Source organism: Cebidichthys violaceus, unplaced genomic scaffold (genome assembly GCF_023349555.1).
Source record: "Cebidichthys violaceus isolate CVI_PGR_0920_01 unplaced genomic scaffold, fCebVio1.0.p SCAF_10, whole genome shotgun sequence".
NCBI lineage: Eukaryota > Metazoa > Chordata > Actinopteri > Perciformes > Stichaeidae > Cebidichthys > Cebidichthys violaceus.
Genome location: NW_027176263.1, coordinates 11,598,699 through 11,619,082, shown reverse-complemented (window position 1 = coordinate 11,619,082; position 20,384 = coordinate 11,598,699). Strand labels below are relative to the sequence as shown.

General features: G+C 42.1%; 1 protein-coding gene across 14 annotated transcripts; it reads left to right on the top strand.

Moving 5' to 3' along the window:
* Positions 1–574: 574 nt before the first annotated feature.
* lrrfip2 (leucine rich repeat (in FLII) interacting protein 2) lies at positions 575–20,030 on the top strand. Of its 14 annotated transcripts, none has more exons than XM_068725637.1 (27): positions 575–746; positions 1,962–2,122; positions 7,010–7,096; positions 7,553–7,612; positions 8,294–8,353; positions 8,497–8,535; positions 8,764–8,832; positions 9,637–9,684; positions 9,799–9,867; positions 10,118–10,201; positions 10,690–10,746; positions 11,140–11,193; positions 11,325–11,381; positions 11,990–12,061; positions 12,318–12,431; positions 12,816–12,857; positions 13,182–13,313; positions 13,728–13,799; positions 14,933–15,103; positions 15,246–15,338; positions 15,771–15,863; positions 16,525–16,626; positions 17,476–17,608; positions 17,783–17,953; positions 18,042–18,121; positions 18,254–18,358; positions 19,207–20,030. In XM_068725637.1, the coding sequence occupies exons 2-27, from the start codon at positions 2,033–2,035 to the stop codon at positions 19,315–19,317; spliced, it is 2,265 nt and encodes a 754-aa protein (XP_068581738.1). In that variant the 5' UTR covers positions 575–746; positions 1,962–2,032; the 3' UTR covers positions 19,318–20,030. The 14 variants fall into 14 exon arrangements, with proteins under 14 accessions (XP_068581738.1, XP_068581754.1, XP_068581763.1 ...); XM_068725644.1 differs by lacking the exon at positions 575–746 and adding an exon at positions 931–1,005; XM_068725653.1 differs by lacking the exon at positions 10,690–10,746.
* Positions 20,031–20,384: the final 354 nt, after the last annotated feature.

Below are 20,384 nucleotides of genomic sequence, written 5' to 3'. Positions count from 1 at the left end.
TGGACAAATCGTAATTAGCCGACACAGCAGACTGCTTTCGCCATCCGCTTTTGATTTAGTGTCAAAGGTATATGGATCTTTAATAAACAAGATAAGTTGGTCAGCAATATAGAATTTTAAGCTTTATACAAAACAACAGGTGATAAAATAATTGATTAACTAGGCATACTTTGCGACCTGGAATACAAATAAAATGTGTTGTTTGTGATTGCATGCAATTAAAATTGATGATCAATGATGAAAATGATGAAAATACGTTTTATATACAATTAATATAAGTCTGTTATGTGGGTCCGTGCACGAAGTATAACTGTGCATTACAGTCGAGTATTTATATCGTCACAATAACACCAGGAGTTAACGTCATTACTTGTTTCCAATTTCCATGCTGTCAGCCCCTTAATATGAAACACTGGAAAGTCACTCAGCATGTTATTATACCAGACCTATTCAATATTACTCACTGGAAAACCGCTCTCTCCCTCTCGAGTATAACAGTTGGCATTACGACGTGTCTGACGGGCCATGAAGGCAGCATCACACCCTAATTTTTCCCAACATCCGGGACCTTTGGATCTAACCACCGGGCAGTGAAAAGCGCTGGAAAGGCGGACTGATGACAGCTGTCAGTGTGGACAAAAACACTACCAATCTCTGAAGAGAGGCCGAATGGCGCTCCCCTAAACATCCTGGAGAAAGGGACAACGCCTTGGCAGTGTTGCGGGTGATTTGAAGGTGTCGCGGAGGTAACGTTGTATATTTGGGGTGGGGAATATGACGGGAGGATCAGTGCCAGTTTGCCCTGTCTGCCTCTCAGGAGAGTCGAGGTTAGCCCCACTGGCTATCCAAGCTAACTACCCAGCTAAACTGGTCAGCTAGCCCAGCGTTGGCTCCCAGAGATAGTCGTCGGCGCTGGGGGTCATTGCTGGGGAAAGTACATGTGTGGATAGTTCTCGTTTTTGTAAAGAGCTCGCTTCAGCGGTAGCGGAGGAAGAACCTAAAAAGGTGACGCTAGCTAACTCTTTAACAAGAATTTCGAAAGGACGAAATGCTAGTTAACGCTAGCACCCCTAGTTAGCTTACAGTTGAGTTGGCTAACCTTAGTCAACGTAAATGTTAGCTTTATTAGCTAGCTAACGCTCATAGAGCAGTACATTGAGGTAAATTTAACTTTTAACTTAACTCTATCCATTTCCTAATGGCCATGGTATAGGAAATATATTGTTAGATTTGTCTGTGGTTGGAAAACTGTCCGAGTTAACGTTTCAGTAAGTTAGCAGAAGATGGTTGAATAACGTAACTTATCATCTTGTTGTGTATTGACCATGACTTATCATTGATTTGTTAGCCAGGGTTGCTGAGGTGGTCAGACTATTAAATTTGATTTATGGATCCATGGGGTTCAGATCATTAAACGTCTTCAATGAGTGCTCATGTCTCGCTTGGGTCTTCTGACTCAGCTGGGTCCTAAACTAGGCGTGTTCCCCCCTGTCTTTACCAGCAAGCTATAGTGCTCTTTTGTCTCTATGATCTCGCTAATATTGTCAAGATGTTCATCAAATACATCATCATGATCGATGATGAAGAATACTATAGTACCAGCTAATGCAAGCCAGTAAACAATCATAGTTTCAGATCTTTTTCAAATGTATAGCTTTATATACTCATTCTCTCTGTAAACAGCATTAGCTGTTGTTTATATGAATGTTGTGTTCAAATGCTGAATTATAAGGATGCAGTGGTCCTGCATGTCATGATAAAGCTGGTTCATGTGAGCGGCAACTGTTTTTTGGATGTAGGAGATGGGGAGTGTATGGGTTGTTAGTGAGATTAGAATGAATAAAATCATTCTCTATGAAATGTAGTTGAAAGTGAAGAATGCACATCACATCATTCCCTAACTTCGCTTTATTTACAGACTATTAGAATACGTTTCTTTTGTCTCTGCTTTTTTCCTGTAGCTGTCGACATACGCTTCTGTGTATTTTCTGGCCTTGCACATCATTGGTGGAGCTACAGTTGCAGAGGCAACATGGGGACACAAGGCTCTGGTAGAAAGCGTGCCCCCCTGAAAGACCGGTTCTCAGCAGAGGATGAGGCTTTGAGTAGCATTGCTCGGGAGGTAAGTCCAAACTCCATCATATACACCCTGTTTTTCTAATTTGGGTCAAAGTGGAATGGATCTAGGCTATATTCTCCCTACATTGCTCTATTCATGGATTGTTTAATCAATTCTAATATGATTTTATCCTTCTCAAATTGTCTTGTTTATCCTTCTCCAGATGATGGGCTTTTTAAGCATAGGTGGAAGATTGCTTTGTCAGTCTCGGCTGTCGTTAATTTGTGCAGCAGCCCCATCACAGTACCATTCTGTTTAAAATACAGGGATCATGACTATACATTATATGCATTAATGAATATTAGTGGCTGACACTGTACTGAGGCTGATAGTGAGCCCTTATTAGCTAAAACCTAAATGTAATGTATTGCCAAAGCTTGAAAATGTTAATGTTTAAATGGGCTATTTTCAGTTGCATCTTTCGTCCACTTTGTATTATTATCATTAACTACACAAAAAATGCTTTGATCATCTTCTAAATGTTAGGCCTTTCTATTTTGTGATACCTTCCTTAAAAAAATGAAAGTATAATTTATGAATTTGACCCAGAAGAACTCAAATTAATAGATTGGAAAATATCTAAATATGGTCTATTTGGGATTGGCAATTTTGTGCCAGACAGAATGCAGGTTGTTTGTTTGTTTGTTTTCCTATTATTTGCAGAAAACATTATTCTTTAGCATGTCCAGGTAATTTGTTTTTCTAAAGACTGGGTAAATTATTCAGTTTGTATCTTGCAAACATTAATGGATCGTGATTATTTTTTGTGTTCTTCTGAAAACCAAACTATTCATTACAACAGTGATATATTGGGACTACTAACAAGGAGCAGTTATATGCTAAATTGATTTTGGGATGGAGTAAACGTAAGCAGCTTTGTTAATCAAGTGAACTCTGAATATCTCTGTAGTTTAATAGGATTTGTCTTCAGTGCTGTTTGAAAACAGCTCTGGATAGATTTCTTGAATATTGGGAGCAATTTCCGATTCAATTGCATACTGCTAAATAATGTGTAACGTGTTAGTCTTGCTTGCTAAATTCTCTGTTTAACACCCGTGTGTTTGATTTGAGACGTGGTGGTCATAGTTGTGTCAGCAAATGGGACTCTGACGCAGATACTTAAATGTGGATATTCAGGTTCTGATGGTTAATGTGTTTCAGCTCAAGTGAGTGGAGACAGCTGGTTTGGACCAGCAAGAGATCGACTTGACTTGTAGTGTTTTCATTTGGGGGAGAAAAACACGGGCAGAGAGAGAAGCTGCCTAGCCTGTAACGACATGCCCTGGGATTATTCCATTTTGTTCCACAGCAGGGCTGCCATTCCTTTGCCTTTTTTCAGAGTGAGGTAGCCAACAACATGAAAAGCACAGATCAGTTTTCAGAGTTTTAATATCTCTTTTTATGGCCGTTGTAAGGAGAAAAAAAGCCACATTTTCTGCAGATTTTATTTGAAGCATTATGGTCAAATTTATTTCTTGTTTTTACAGGTAGAAATATAAAACTGGATAAGTGGTCTTTTCTTAAATATGTACCGTTGTCCATTTTAAGAATACTTTTTCTGTGCAGTTTCTCACTCTTGGGCACTAAGCACAAGGCTCCATTTGCTCTCTTTATAGTCCTGCAGGCCGGTCATAGAAACATGAGTCATCCGACCCTCCCAGTCAGGTTTTGAATTTGAATCTCTTTGTGGAGCAAAGCGGAGATTAGATCAACTGTGCAGGGAGCTCAAGGGGTCAGTGTCTAACCCGCCACCCTCCCAAACAAATCTTCAAAACACTGCAGCTTCTGCCTTGTGTTGTCTGTGCCTGGTTAAGAAGAGTTACTGCCTGCCTGCGCCTGGCACTAATCACTGCTGAGACTGACTGTGAATTTGAGCCTACACCTTCCCCAGCTCAGTTCTGAGGCCTCTTCCATTTCTGGGCAGTCAGTCCTTCTGAATACCAGCAGCTTGCTTAGAAATCTGACAGTAGCCATGTGTTAGAATTAGATGATCATCTCATTCCCGTTGTTCCTTAGATTAGGATCTAAGGGAGCTAATGGTACTTGAAAAAGGCAATCATTGACTTTTGTCAGTGTACAAAGGGTGTGTGTGTTTTTGTGGAAGCTATAGTTCATAGTTCATATGATTTGTGATATCAACAAGTCATTATTGCAATGGAAAGTTTTTTACTTTTTCTCTCTCGGCAGACTGCTCAGGCTGCAGAGAACAAAGCACATCTTACAGCGTTTGTGAACAGCTGATGGACAAGGACTATCTGTCTGATCAGACTTCACCCCCCTGTCAATGCAAGCTTTTTAACAGTAGTTGAATTTTATTGTACATTTAAAATGTCGTGTTTCCGTCGTATTGGAAGCAAGCAATTCATGTTTGCAAGGAGTAGTCTGATGTCATTTTAATGTTGCAAAAGAGACCAAAGGTAAGTTGACTATAATGAAGGGACTTGTTGATTTAGCAATAAGTAGTGTATTTGTCGTTAAACCTGCCAGGGTTTATTGCTAGGTGAAATTCTCTATTATATTTCATTGATGTTAAAGCATTCTGTTTACATATCAGCACCTTCCTTTTTAATATACCTATTGCAAGCTTATTTCCTACAATTGACATCACAAATGTAGCAATATTGACCACAGTAATGAAACTGGAGATGCCATACCACGCTTACTAGTTTTTATTTCATACTTTTCTGGACACTGCACAGTGTTTTAGTTTTAATATAGGAATATTGTATTGATTGTTTTCATTATTGATTAACTGTTTATTCATTTTTTGAATAACTGTCATTTCCTAGAGCCTTCAAGTAGCTTTAAATTTTTTTTTTTTTTATTACTAAACCAACCGTCCAAAACTCAAAAATAGTTATTTTTATATAATTTGCAATGACATAAAAGCAGTGAATCCCTACATTTCGTTGGTGCTACCCTAACCGGGGTATTAGCTCAGTATTCCACACTTCATTGTTGGGAGCGCTCCAGATGAGCTCATAGAGGATTGCTGGACTCTTACTGCCCAGATTGCTGTAGGTGTGTTTGATGGTGAACTTCGGCCGCTCAGGTTACCCTTCCAGCCTCATGATACCGCCGTCGGAGAGCTGGGGCCGGATGGGCCGTGCTATAGATAGGACAGAGACAGAGAGCTCAGCTGTGCTGCTGTGCGTAGCGGGTCATACTGTCAGACAGCTCAACAGGTGCAGAGCACAGGGCCAGCCGCGTCGCTCGCTTCTCATTTGCTCCCTCTTCATACCCTCGCAAATGTACTTCCTTTTTTTACCTTGTACCAAGTTTAAATGTTTGGCCGTCGGTTAGATTCCAACATCACACAGAGTGGCCGTAGGAATTATCCTTAGAAAATCTTACATTGTACATATTCACACAAAAAAGAATTGCAAATCATTTGATAATCATTTCTTCTCATTTATTAGCGATGATGGAATTTAAGATGAAAGTATTTGCTACTAAATGGGTATTACTGTACCTCACTCATCACCCCAACTTTGCTCAGACTTAAATGCTGGGTCATGGTTTTCACTCATTGTTTATCTTAGGAAGATAAATTCAGGTATCTTATCACTGTAAACAAGATGGTTATTATACTTAACTAAAAAACTATGATCTATCCATCTGAATACAGGTCATTATTAAAATGTACCTAAACTTTAGCCACAAGTGTCTTTTTGCTTTAAAATGTTTTCGGCAATAACGCGGTTTAACAATTTCCGTGTAGGCAAAAAGAACCTGAATTTGGGTGGTTGTTCATCATTATTATAAAACGGTGTTTGTTCACTCCAGGCTGGTATTGAAACAGGAATAGCCTATGCCCACAGGCCTTCTATTCTGGCAGTACAGATAAGAAATAGCTGGAATGCTGACAGTGTTTGTCTGCTGTGAGATACTGTACACACCACATGCTGTATTTATGGACTGTCTTTTAGTAACAGATAAAGCGCTGTGCTCCATAAGCAAGTGTGCCATTCTCTGTTGGTGGGATGTTCAGTTTCAGAGCATGTGCAGAATGTAATTGGTATTATGGAGGTGATGGAAGGATAGTAAACATAGTCACCTGTCTGACTCTTCAGGGCTGTGGAGGCATTTGCCTGAATTAGCTCCTTCTGCTGAGCTCCTGTTCATATTCTGACTTGTTTGGGAAAAATTGTGTGATGACTCTTCTCACTTCTCCTCCATGTTTATCGACTGTGCAGAACCACACTACTGTGACTCACTCTGTCGTCTCTTGATCCTGAACTTCTTTGTCAGTTTGTTTGTGCACTATTGGCATCTCCCCCATGAGGTCTGTTAAGTCAGCCCTCCTGAAACTGATGGTGAGCACATGTTGGTGATGAGGCGTCCCAAGAGCTGTGGCTCACGGGCTAAACTGGTCAGCTGAGGGCACACGGTACAGTATGAACTCTGGAGAATTTATGCTGGACACTGTCATACTATGTCCTGACCAATAGTTGATTTAGTAGGTTGATAATAATATTTGAGAGAGTAAAACATTTAATCATCGTAATATATCAACCAATATTAATACATTTGTTTACGTTAAGAATAAACAAACATTTTGGAATGGAACCCTATAAATGTGTATAAAAATAAAGTCAACCTAAACATCAAAAGGTTGGTTAGTTTCCAGCTGGTGAAAGAAGCTGGGCTCTCACAGGGCTTATCAACCAGCAGTGAAGAAATGAAATGCACTTTTTCCACCGTCTCTTTTCTCTTACAGGAAACTCATGTACATTCTACAGTGTGATTGATTTTTGATAGAAGCTATTCCCTTCATTGTGGGTTTTTTTTTTTTCTTCCTCTGCACTCATTGGGTGTGTCTTCCAGAGAAAGGCACCTTTACGAGTTTCCAGTAATGGCTAACAAGTGTGTTCATGTTGTGTCTTACAGGCGGAGGCGAGGCTTGCGGCGAAGAGGGCGGCTCGAGCGGAGGCCAGGGATATTCGAATGAGGGAACTTGAGCGGCAGCAGAAAGAGGTATACGAACACAAAATCGATCTGATTGGCAAAGATGCACCGTCAACCCATCAAGCGAGCTAATGCACCATAACTGCAGCTCTCAGCACAGATCCACTGTAGATTGAATATGGAAACTGGCCTTGTTTTCTCCTCCTATCTATTTATTTGTTTCTTTAACATGGTCAGTTATCCACATTATCGGACTCTGTGTTGGCAAGCTACTCATCTGCCTCCATAGTCACCGGTGCAGAGGAGCTGCTTGGCCTTATGCCTTGAAAGACATTTTTAGATTAATCTGACTGTTCATAAATGTATACCCACAGGAAAAAATGAAAGTGCTGCATGTCCACAGATGAAACCAAAAGTTCTATTCCTGAAGTGAATGTCACCCAGTTTTTTTTTACGTTTCAGCAGTTTTAAGTGAAGTATGATTGTATGTTTTTGGTTTTTCCTGGCACTTCTCCCCCTGCCCAGCGTTCTTACCGCACCTCCAGCAGTAGCAACAGAAAATGGGGTCAGATCCACCAGTGGATGGTAGGCGAGCACGAGAGGGTTGCAGCCGCTCACTCCACTAACCCGGCCTGTTGTGTGGGATTGAGCCCCAGTCGAGCCTGACCATTTAGCTACACTTGACTCCCAGACTACACTGCACCTCACTGTAGAAATATGCCTCAGCAGTGTATTTGCTTTGGAGACACCGTAATCTGTGGCTGTGTGTTTTCATAGAGCATGCATTGGCCTTTGAATTTATTTAGGGTGGGTGAGTCTGCAAGCAAGTAGGCGGTTTGGACGTTAAGTTTTACTCCTCCAACTTCCAGCTGCTTCAGAAAGGATGGAGGCTGTTGAACGTTGATGAACAACTTTTGCATGGAATGGATCTCTGTGTTTTGATGCAAGAAAGAGAAGCGGAGGTTTTCATTGGGCGCAGTCTTGTTGCCTTTTTTAAAAAAAAAAAAAAAAACAGATGTGACAAAAATGTGCACTATTAACTGTTTTTGTTTGTCACTAATCTTGCTGCTGCCATGCTTAAAGAGGATAACATTTGCAATTGTTTATGACATCCATTGGGTTATAAACATGATCACCAAAGTTGTTTTGCATGTTTAGGTCTTTGCTTAGCAACCGTTGAGCGTTGCAGTGACCTTGCTCACCCCTGTGATTGAGCCTCTCTACTTTCACTCTGTAATCTTTCCCAACTTTCCTTCCTTACTGCAGGCTGACTCAGACAAAGCCAGAGGCTCTAGTAGTAGTAGTGTAACCAGCCGTCATCGCCGGGTCTGTATCCCCCCCACACACTTCCTTCTTGTCTGCCTGTGTTTCCGTTCTTCTTTCTCCTTTAATCCTGCAGTTAATGTCTCATCAGCCATATTCCTCTCTGTCTGCTTCTCTGCTGTGACTCCATGTTTCCACATCAACAGGGGCTGGATGATGATGTCATGTCAGTCCGCAGCTACAGGGTGCGTAATACACAATAAATCTTTGGCAGTTTTTATTAAGCCTGCGCTCTCACAGGGTCACACAGATGTGTGAAAAGCCATTGTTCTTGTTAGGAAAGCACTTGTTTAATTAATGTATTTGGGTGAATGACTTTTATTTGGTAGTGTTAATTTGCGTCATAGCATACAATGGTTGGCAAAGTGACGATTTCTCCTAATCTTTGCTTTTGTTTGTTTTTTACTTTGAAGTCAACATCATCAGCAACACATGACTTGGGTTCTAACAGTCGATCCAGTTCCCGTAGAAAAGATGTGTTGGTGCGTTGTGAGTGTGGAGTTTGGCAACTGATTGATTGGATGAACTGATTCTCAGCATGTAACTGGAGTTCATGTCTGGCTAACTTTAACATGCAAAGCACAATTCACTCTGATTCCAAAGGATGTGCTCAGTTTCAAACAGCTGTTTTCAGATTTCAAACTTCCAAATTTCCTTTAGTCTGTCTCATCTACTTCTGCTCCAGCTATAGTTATACCCTTTTCATATCGGAGATTCACATACGACAGATTATTATAGGTTATACGTGGAAAGAGACGTGTCGCTGAAGAGACTGTTGGAGACATCTGTTGTTCTTTATTTTCTCCAATGAATTTCTTCCTGACTCATATTTGAATGCTTTGCTGTGTGATTCTGATGGGCTGACACTAAACTTTGATATAGAATTATCAGCTTTTAAAGTGCTGGAAATGTTTACCTTTGACAAGACATTTAGTGCAGTTATCAAACACAGAAACTGTTTTCAACAGGATTACATAGCGTCTGCATTTGCACCTGTTTATACAAAAAACTTAACGCTGACTGCATTTTCGACATATTAACAACATCACACAACCATAATTGGCAGAGTGACACTTACAGATGTTTTGGTTCCTTCACTGTGGCTTTGTCCGGTCATATAAACATGCATTGTTTGCTTGATCTGCAGACGTGTTGGATTACGTGTTGCCTGTTGAACAACTAACATATTGTTAGTGAGACGCGTGGAGTGTGTTCTGCTAGTGCACACCTAACAGCTTCTCAGATGATTACTCATCATATTCTTGTGACTCCTGTTCTCTCTTCAGTCTGATGGCTTCTCCTCTAGCTCCACCCTCAAGAGTTCCCGCTCCACTGTATGTACCTATGTGATGATCAGCTATGTATCACTGCTGCTAGGGCTTTTCCTCTACTCCTTTTGTCTCATTTTTGCTTTTTATTTAAATTTTTTTTTGTTGTGGATTGAACAGAGTTCTGTGTACAGTGACCTGCATGGCCATAAAAGGGCCTCATCCAGCTCCTCGAAGAAAGACCTGCTGGTCAGTGTACTCCTAGTGTTTGTGTGTCTTCTGCAGCCTTCAGCATGGAGGCAGTGTAGACTAATGATGGTGGCTTGCAGTGGCGATTTACTGCTGATCGACTTTACCCGTGATAAGATTGACTAGTTATTGTCTTGTGAAGTGTCACGTAGATGTTGGCCATGTTGAATGTGAAAGATGGTAGTCTGACCCTTGAGGATACAATATGTTATGTTGGTGTTTGTTTGAGGTTATGTTACTACCCTTCCAGACTGGACTTTACCACGATCAAAGGAACTACACCAGCCTAACGAGGACCAAACCAACGCCTCCTCCCTCCACCTATCAGCCTCGGGTCTGTACCCCTGACAGTGCTGTCCAACATACACAGGCTGATCAGAGCCAGTTGAAGCAGTATATTACTATCTGCATGGTCTAGTTTATTGGACATTTATATGCATAACAAACTTGTTGTATAACTGCAATAAGAGACTTTGTTTGTGTCATAATGCATAAAGGCAAAGAGAAAATCATTTTTTTAAGTTGGTGTAGTTTACCACTGTAAAACAGTTCCTGTGATCATTTGAATTTACGTAGAATACTTGCTGACTGACAAAGGTGGTTCTTCACCAGTATTAAAACATTCCACAGTGTCACCTAACCCCCCCCCCCCCCCCCCTTTTCCCTTTTCCCCTTTCCCCCTAAGAGTTACAAGCTCAGCAAAACATTCATCCCGTTTCCCCTTTCTGCAGCTCTTTAGTTTCTCTCTCCACCTCACGCTCTAAGCACAGCTTTCCTCTGTCCTCTAAACTGACATTTCCCGGCTCCCCTCCCCTCTGACAGGCCACCACTTCCTCGTCCTCCACCGTTGGCACGGGGCTGCCTCGCAGCTACAGCATGGTCAGTTTCTGTCCGCTCGAGTGGCCAATGTCTCTCTGCATGCCTCATGTTACCTTCAGAAGTAAACATTCCCCCTCTCGTGGCCACACACACATCTGATAGGATGCCCAGGGTGGCTGGGACTGCTTATATTTAGCTCCTGGACACTCTGAGCACTTGGCAGTGGCCAGAGATTGGTGCTTCATTTAGATAAGGCAGAAGTTTGCGTGAAGCCAGGGCTTTTGTTGTAGAGCACTGAAACAAATGGCCTACTCCATGTTTTGAAATACAGAGTGTTTGTTTATTGCATGGCCCAGAGAAAGTCTGTCTACTCCACCTACTTAGCTAGTGCGCCAAAGATTCATGCTCCCCCTTTGTGTTTTGCTGAGCATTGTCTCCCACATGTGCCCTCAGGCCTCTATTTGCGACGACACCGGTCTTTGCGGCTCAGGGTACGGTTCAAGGCCTGTAAGTCTTCTGAATGTTTGTCAAACGGCGTTAAAGCAATGTCACCACCGCAGCGGCTAACCGTTGTGCATGTGGCCTGACGTCTGTCCTCACGTTGACCCCTTGTGCTGTCCTCCTCCTCCCATCCGCAGCCCTCTGAATACAGCTGGTACTCCTCTGGAGCCAGCTCCACCCGCAGCAGCCCTGTGGTGAGCACCTCCGAACCACCGCCACCCCCGCATGATGTCGGTTAACACCACACACAGATGCCCGCTATTAACAAGCTTCCCCTCGCCCCCTCTCAACACCATGCCTCCCTCCTCCTAGGGACGGTGTTGATCACCCATACCAGACTGGCCACCGCCTGCTTTAGGGAACAGCATTGTTGATTGACATCAAAGTGTGTGTGTGTGTGTGTGTGTGTGTGTGTGTGTGTATTAAGGATTTCTGCTGCAGTGCTCTGCAGGCTAAGATGTTGTAGCAAGATTGTCTTATCTAACTTAGCTCCAGTTGGTGCATTTGAAGACATTTTCCTAATTGCGTGAATTTAGCCTTACGTATAGTGTGAGAGTCTTTAGAGTTACCCAGTAATCTGTTTAATACAGAGACTGCTCCTGGATGTCTCTGGATTGCTGTTTTGAACAAGTGCGTGTGTCGTAGAAAGCCTTGGGCATGCATCCAGCCTACATTACTTTGACTCCTCATCTTGTGTGTGTGTGTGTGTGTGTGTGTGTGTGTGTGTGTGTGTGTGTGTGTGTGTGTGTGTGTGTGTGTGTGTGTGTGTGTGTGTGTGTGTGTGTGTGTGTGTTCCTCTCAGTCTTCCTCTGATGATGACACTGTCAGCAGCGTGTCCCAGGATCGCTTCAGCAGAGGCCGCAGGGACAGTGTGGTGAGCTGTAGGGGCCGGGCTGTACAGAGTCTAGACTGATGTTCTATTCTATCACAGTAGTAATCCAAGCTTTGCAAACTATTTATTTGTATTCTATTGTACTGCACAAGAGCAATGCAATTTAAACTCCTTGACCTTTTGAACAGTGCTCTCTTCTGACTGTATATTTTGTTGCGTTCCTCACTGATGGTCTTCACTCTTTGGCCCTCTGTTATTCTTTATTTCTCTGTCCTCTTCCTCTGTGTGTTGTAAGCAGTCGTCTGACTTCTCGGACATTAGCGAGTCGGCTGCAGATTATTTCAGCCGCACCAACCGGAGAGGCAGTATTGTATCTGACCTTGATGATGTGAGCATTCCGGATTTGGACGCTGTAAGTTAACAGTGGGCTGAGAAGTGCAACCCCAATGATGCATGGTGAAAGATAGCATTTGGTTTTCAGAACTCATCCCACAGTGTGTGTTTTTATTGACTGTAAATAGGTTAAGTGGTTTAAGTTCAACTGACGTGGATGTGACTGCAGGGTGCAGCAGCATGAAAGAAACATCTTCTTTAAACGGAGTGGTGTGATTCACTCAGTGTTTCATTTACTCTTTAATATCTGTGAACATGCAGCACTTATCCGAGTCTCCTATTAACTCTATGACTAACTCCCTGATTCACAGACGAGGAAACGACTCCAAGCATGACATCACAGGATGGGTCTTCTCAAAATGATGATGCTCTGTTTTTATAATATTTCTTCTCTTTATTTCAGCTGGATGAAAAATGTGACAAGCAGTATACAGATTTTAGTCGGGTGAGTGCGTCATTATTTAGCTTTTTACTTTATGCATTCAAAGTCAGTGAGTAAGTTTAATCTCACACTCAACAATAAGCAGATTTTTATACCATATTGGGCATCAACCATGTAACACACCACCATTATCTGGCTTTTATACTCGCAGCCTATGGAGGTTGCGAGCTAGTTTTGTCAAGGTTATAAAATACACTTCAGCATGCAACAATGACTACTACTTCCCTCAGGAGGATTTGAATCGGGCCCTGCAATATCAGGTGATGGTGTTGAATAAGCTGTCGGAGTTTTCTGACTGGGGTTTTGTGGTGCTTTTTGTGTTCTCAGCCGTCTTCCCGATGTGCCACCCCAGGCCTCTCGGCAGCCACGTTAGCGTCACTGGGTGGCACCTCGTCACGACGGGGCAGCGCAGACACGGGTAGCGCCTATGACCCCGACACCAGTCTGAGTGAACTTAGGGTAAGGTGCACAATACACACAGTGTCCCACTTCTATAGATTTGACTGTATACTGATAAAGAAATGCTCGTATATGAATTCAATTGTACTTGTACCAGATGTCCGTAATTGTATTGTTATAGAGTTTAATGCTAGTACATGTCTTCTGCATATAAACCTTTCTTTGTTGTGCCCTCCCTGCTGTTCTAAGAGTCTGCTTTAACCGTTTGTCTTTATGGATGTCACATGTGTCCTTTTGAAGCTGTTCCTTTTTAAACTTGGGTGCCCTGGTCAGGTGTATGCCAGCTAGATTGTTTTTGAGATGGCAGCACGGGTGCTTTGTTCTCTCCCCTTGAAAATACCCCCCCCCCCCCCCCCCCCTCCCTCTCTCTGATGCCCCAGTTCACCCCGACCATTCCTTTCATCTGCTCTACAGGATATCTATGAACTAAAGGACCAGATTCAGGATGTAGAAGGGCGGTACATGCAAGGGCTTAAAGAGCTGAAGGTAGAGGGGCTTGATCTCACAGCATGCCTTCTCTTGTTCTCTGGGAGCAGTATAGCGTCACTAACCCCCCCCTCCTGCCTCCCCACTCATACCCCTCTGTAGCTCCAAACTCCACAGTCGTGTCTTTGCATGCTCCCAGAGTGAATTGCGTATGGTCGTTCTTTTGCATGATCTTCCCTCACTTTCTGTTTGATCCAACTTGCTGGTCGTGTCCTGAATGACGTTTTAAGAAGAAGAGTTAAATTGCTCCACCTGCTGACAGATGACAGTCATGCTTTCAATTCTGAGGCTCTTCTACCACCCACAGTGTTTGACGACCCTCTGGCTGACTCCTGCTGTCACTTTCAGTGGTTTCTGTCTCTCTTGGAAAGAACACCATGTTTTATTGATAAGAGTAGTTTACTAACAAACCTGACTCCCTTATTGGTCTTGGTGGAGTGTGATACTGCTGATGAACTTAAGCGAGATTACTTTTCACCATCTTGTTTCCTGGTTGTTCACGTGTGGTTCTCTCTTTCTTTTTTTACATTTTTTTATTTATTTATTTTTTTTACATTGCTGTTTCACTCAACAAAAATCACAACAGAATGATGACAAAAAAATAAATAAAAATAAACATAAACGTAAACGGGAAAGAAAAAGGAAGGTCACCATACATTCTTTTCAACCTTTTGAACTGTACTTTTTGGGCCAGCTGAGAACACTACCCATCTTTTCTCTTGTATAATGTCCATTTTCCCCAGCGTTGATCATGGATCCCTGCTTTGGTCCTTACATAGAGAGTCAATTTTTCCATAGAGTTTATGGTTGGTGGTTCTCTCTTTCAGATCCCCTTTTCACACCATTGCCTTGTTTCACGCCTGGTAGTGATTCAGAGCATTTTAATTATTACGTAATCAATGGCACCACGCATATTAGTCACAAATGACCTGTTTTAAAATTACACAAAAGGTGGTACAGAATTATACCTTTACTTACATTTATTCAAAAAAGACATAGTGTGGTATGTTTGGCCAATGTCTGTTAAAAGGAATTATTTTTTTTTTATACCAGAGAGCCCAGCTGGTGCATGTATGTGTGAGCTTTGCTTTAAACCAATTTCCTGTTTATTAACATGCTCCCACCCTTATCAGGAGTCACTTGCAGAGGTGGAGGAGAAGTATAAGAAAGCCATGGTATCGAATGCACAGCTGGACAACGACAAAGGCAACCTCATCTATCAAGTGGACACACTAAAGGACGTCATAGAGGAGATGGAGGAGCAAACGGCTGAGATGAAGAGAGAGCTGGAAGACAAGACAAAGGTTCAATTGACTTGTTCAAGAAAAGTTCTGAAGCTCTAATTTAGTCTTAAACCACATGTCAGGAATCAATTTCATGCAGGTAAAAAATGCTAAATATTTACATGGTAGGGTTGTGGCTGAAATGTTCCGTCTATGGTTTCAGGAACTAGAAAGACAAAAGCACACGTGTACAGTCCTGCAGCATAAACAGGAAGAACTGAAAGAGGGAATTCGCCAGAGAGATGAGCTTATAGAGGTAAGGCTGCCCTCCCATTAGGGGGAAAAAAAAACAAACCCTGTTTCTGCCAGCGTGACCACATCAGACTGCTATTCTGTCAACACATTGAAAGGCGTTGATGCCTCTGTGCAGGCTGCAGAGGAGGCTCTGTTCTGCAGGAACTTGATAAGGATTGATTGGCACTTGCCTGCGTCTAGGTCCTCTCTGTCCCTTCTGACTTTTGGCTCCGTTTCATTGTCCTATCTGACTCTGAACACGATCATTCATTTCTTTCTCAGCATAATCTCCTCAAATTAGTCTCTTCTCACCGTGTTTCGTCTGTGCTTTTCTCTCATTTTTGTATGTGTTTATGTACATTTGCTCTCCTTTTTGTCTTTGTTCCATTCAATTATTCCTATTCTGTTCTTATCCTGTACTGTCATCTTGTCACTGCTCCCAACGCCGCTCCAGGAGAGCCAGCGAATGCAGACTAAGTTAGATGCCCTCACCAGAGAGGTGTTTGACCTGCAGGAAACGATAAACTGGAAGGACAAAAAGATTGGGGTAGGAGGTCCCACAGGGGTGCTCTGACACAACATGGGAGGCAATAGATGATTGTGCATCCACCTCTTTTGCCTTTCATGCCGTCTCTGCATGTTGGAGACCCTTTAAGCATTAGCGCATACCTGGACACATTCACAGTTTTGAATTTTGCATGTCAAAATAACAGGGTTTTGGGTTTGGATCCTGTAACCTCAGCTGACAATGCAAGTGCACTGGCACTATGTTAAAGTCTGCAGTGGGCAGCCTGTGAAATAGAAATTGTTTTATTTAGGTTTGCAATGTCAACTTAAAAAGAATGAACTATTCTAGCATGACATGCATGTTCCACCTGTGGATAATTAATTTGTTAGGTCAAGAAGTCAGACTCGTAGTGATGAAAGCATCATACTTATTTATTTTTGTAGTTTTCACAAAGTCAAAAAGATCTTCCTCCTCACTGATTCTGTATCTTCAGTCCCTGCTCTTATCACACGCCTCTTAATCTCCTCGTGTGTGTTTGTTTCTATGTGTTTTTTGTTGGCTTGATGTTCACAGTCACTTCATGTTTGTGCATGGGAGATGTCTTGCTGTAGCTTGTGGTGTTGCATGTCTGTCCACAGTGGATCAAACTTCTCCTCTGCCTCTTCTCCACTCTCTTGTCTTTTCTCGTCTGTGTGGCCAGGCCCTAGAGAGACAGAAAGAGTACTTTGATTGCATTAGGAATGAGAGAGACGAGCTCAGAGATGAGCTTGCTGACATCAAGGGGAAGGCCAAAGCAGGAGAGGTAGGTCTTCCTAAAGTCCCAGTAGGAATGACTTGCTGGCACAAAACTGCTTTTTATACTTTTCCTTTTGGTTGGAACTAAGCCAGTAAATGCTATCAGACCTGCTATTGTTTTTGCACTTTTTACTTCTCAGTCTTTGTTTTTCTTTCCATTTCATTTTCTTGACAACTTATTTACTACTTGGTGGTTTTCCATAATTCATTTGGTACATGTACTTGACCATGACTACAGTGTACGATATCAAATTACTGGTGGATTTCTAATCACTGTACGTAGATATCATTACATTCCCACAGTGGCAAAGGTACAGTAGTCCGCATCTGCTTTTGTGCATTCATGTGGTAACAATGCCAAAGAGATGATTTGCAAATAATCGTACGAGAGATTCAGAATGTTTTTTTTTTTTTAATTTAATCCAGACTTGGCTTTAGAATAGGAACGGGGTTTTTTAGTTTGTGCCTTCAGGCTTTGGTTAATGCAACACCCTAATTTTTGTCTACAACAGTCCTGTGGCATCATCCTCTCCTCTGTTGGTGTGAAGACACTCACTGCTGTGCAGATCAACACCGTCTCCGCTTAAACATCCACAGACAACTGACTGTTCAGTTCGTCCTACAGATTATTGTCATTTACCATGGCCTTTCACTTTTTCAAGTTTTTTTTTTTTTTGTTTGTTTTTCATCCATTCGTAGCGGCCAACTGTTGGTTTGCGTCTTCTCTCATGCATGGTCAGGGCTGTAGTATCTTTAAAAAAGTGAAATCAGTGCATATCCTCTGTTCTGTGAAGTGTTTGGCCAACAGAGAGCGTGGAACCAGTCCTCAGTAACGTTCTGTGTTCTCTCGCCACAGAAACACGGGCTGGTCATCATCCCGGACGGCACTCCAAATGGAGACGTCAGCCATGAGCCTCTGTCCTCAGGAATCACTGTGGTCTCCCAGGAGGCCGCCCAGGTGCTGGAGTCTGCAGGAGAGGGCCCGCTGGGTGAGTCTGGCATATTGCTTCTGTCCACATGAAGGCTAAATACACTGATCTGATGGGGTGTGTAGTTACAAGCACCAAAGCTTGTAATGAAAGACAACTCCAGTTTGCACAATCAGCATTCCCCATGTTCCAGTAAATTGCATCAGCTTAATGTATTTTCCATCCGTCTTGTAGATGTCAGGCTACGAAAGTTGGCAGAGGAGAAAGATGAACTGCTGGCTCAGATCAGGAAGCTGAAGAATCAGCTGGAGGAGGAGAGACAGAAGCACACAAAGATGGACGGTGCATACACAGATGGGGAGAAGATGGAGAACGGTACAGACCTACACATTATAGAGATGCAGAGTAAGTTGGCCGTATAATTATGTATCGGATCACAGATTGTTTGAACACTTGTATTTTCAAACTCACTGGTTTCTGTTTTTCTCTGTAGGAGATGCCAACAGACAGATTAGTGAATACAAATTCAAGCTTTCTAAGGCAGAACAGGAAATGGGTACAATGGAACAAAATGTAAGTTAAAAATACATTTCTTGTCAATAATAGTAGTAGTGAATTATAGAAATATAATACACAAATATGAAAAAGTTAAGTGTTTTAGGGCTCCAAGTCACCAAATTGTACTCTTTTGTGTCCATTTTCCAGATTAACAGACTTGAAGGGCAAGTGTCAAGGTACAAGTTATCAGCAGACAACTCGGAGAAAGTAGAAGACGAACTTAAAGCCGAAAAGCGGAAACTTCAAAGAGAGGTAAAGACACAGGCCAGTGCTTTATAATATAAAACTTGAAATGAAGAAGGCTGAACGTAACTCTCCATACTCGCAGCAAGGCGATGGCGTGCTGGTTCAGACATTCACAAATGGCTAAAACACGACTGAATTGCTGTCGGCATTATTTCTCCCTTGTGATGTGATGGTACAATGTATTATTGATGGTTGGTGTTTTTTACATTGTTTTAGAAACAGTGTGTATATAGAGAGATAGAGATATGGCTATTCCTGGCTGATTTTATTTTATTGTTTTGTAATTTATAAGAATTATCGAATATATATGTTACGAAGGTTACGCTATTGTAACCTCAGATTTAAAAGCATGCACACACCCTCTACTGGACTCTATGGGTATTACTCTCCTCCAACCAGAGTATGCATTTGCCAACTGAAAATCTGCATTATCGAGCTGGCCATTCAGGACGTGCCTCCACCCCAGCCAATCCAGGTACTACGCACCTGAACTGGGTAGAGCCATGGCCTGACCCTGCAGGTTTCAAATAGACACAAACCAGGCGAAACAGGGCGGCCACTTACCAGGTTCTTGAAGCGGGAGTCGGTGGACAAAAATCGGCTTTCGCTGAAGAGGAAAAAAAGGTTGTGCTGCCTTTTTTAAATACTGTAGGGTCTGCACACATTTGAATGGGTATGTCCTCATTGTCCTGATAACGGGTGTTACCCATAGAGTCCAGTAGAGGGTGGAGCCTGTGGGAGTTAAAACTAGGGCACCATCGGAATTGAGACCTCGATCTCAATGGGTCTTTCCAGGCTAAATGAAGGTTAAATAAAAAAACTATAATAAACTTTTCCCCTCTGTTCCCCCACAGCTGCGCACAGCTCTAGATAAGACCGAGGAGATGGAGATGACCAACAACCATCTAGTAAAACGCCTTGAGAAGATGAAAGCCAACAGGAACGCCCTCCTGTCACAGCAGTGAGGCAAGGCAGCGTCACCACAGAAGCCCTTAAACTCGCACCTCAGACCTCTGACTGCCATATTGCGTCTGGAGCACATTTCCATTTTTAGCTGTAACACTTTAAGAATTGTAGCTAACCAAAAACACTTTTTTAAAAAAAACAAAAAACTGTAGCACAGGCAACAAACTGAACTGTCTTTTTTTTTTTTTTAAACCAGAAGCATTTGTTTTGTCTGGTAGTGTTTTTGGAGGGATGACTCAGAAACTTAACTAATAAAACTATAAAGTTGCTGGGAGATGGATCTGAGGAGGTTTCTCTCATCACTACTTAATTTTTCAGAGCTTTGTCCTACATGTTATCCATGAGATTTCATATCTCTCTGGCTGGGTGCTTGGCTGTACTTTGTTTTTGTTTTCATTAGTTTTGTTTTTTTTGATAAGTTGCATGAATGAGTATAATGATGCTTTTAAACTATTCAACCCTCACGGCTGCTCTGGCCTTGCACCTTCCCAGCTTCCCCTCACAGTGAAGTGCCTTCTCACACTAGGAGACTGGGGGTTCGCACCGCTCAATGAAACAAGAATTGTTTTTAACAGGTACAGAAAGATGTATTTAAAAAAAGGTGCAGTCATTATTTGAAAAATATGTAAAACCAACTGTTTCTGCTGCGGTTTCATTGAATTTTTTCAAATATTTAAAAGATTTCTTGAAAATAAATGTGTAATTTACAGAACTGTGTAAACAATCTGAATATTTTCTTTTTCATGGGTTAGGGTTTATTTCACATTAGGTCACTTTTTTTCATTTTTAAACTCTGGTTGTAGTTAGACCATGTGACTGGAATACAGAGACACACTGTTACTATAGCATAAGTCATGGAAATACATTTGCAGGTTTCCTTCATTCACTCGTGCTTTTAGGTGTTTTAAATGTGTAATTGTCCATAAGGTATTTGGAAACTGTGGCGGTGTTCATTTCCTTTACACAGAGCTGATTCCTCCAAACTGCACACATGTTTTAGACTGACGGAACACGTAGCAGTAAGTCAAGCAAGTGTGTTGGCACATTTTAGGTTTCGTAATAGGAC

Excerpts from the sequence above, each read along its gene's own strand:
- lrrfip2 (XM_068725637.1), top strand. The coding sequence starts at position 2,033 with ATGGGGACACAAGGCTCTGGTAGAAAGCGTGCCCCCCTGAAAGACCGG. Across the intron at positions 7,097-7,552 it reads TTGAGCGGCAGCAGAAAGAG|CGTTCTTACCGCACCTCCAG; the intron begins GTATACGAACAC and ends CCCCCTGCCCAG. Across the intron at positions 13,800-14,932 it reads AAGGGCTTAAAGAGCTGAAG|GAGTCACTTGCAGAGGTGGA; the intron begins GTAGAGGGGCTT and ends CACCCTTATCAG.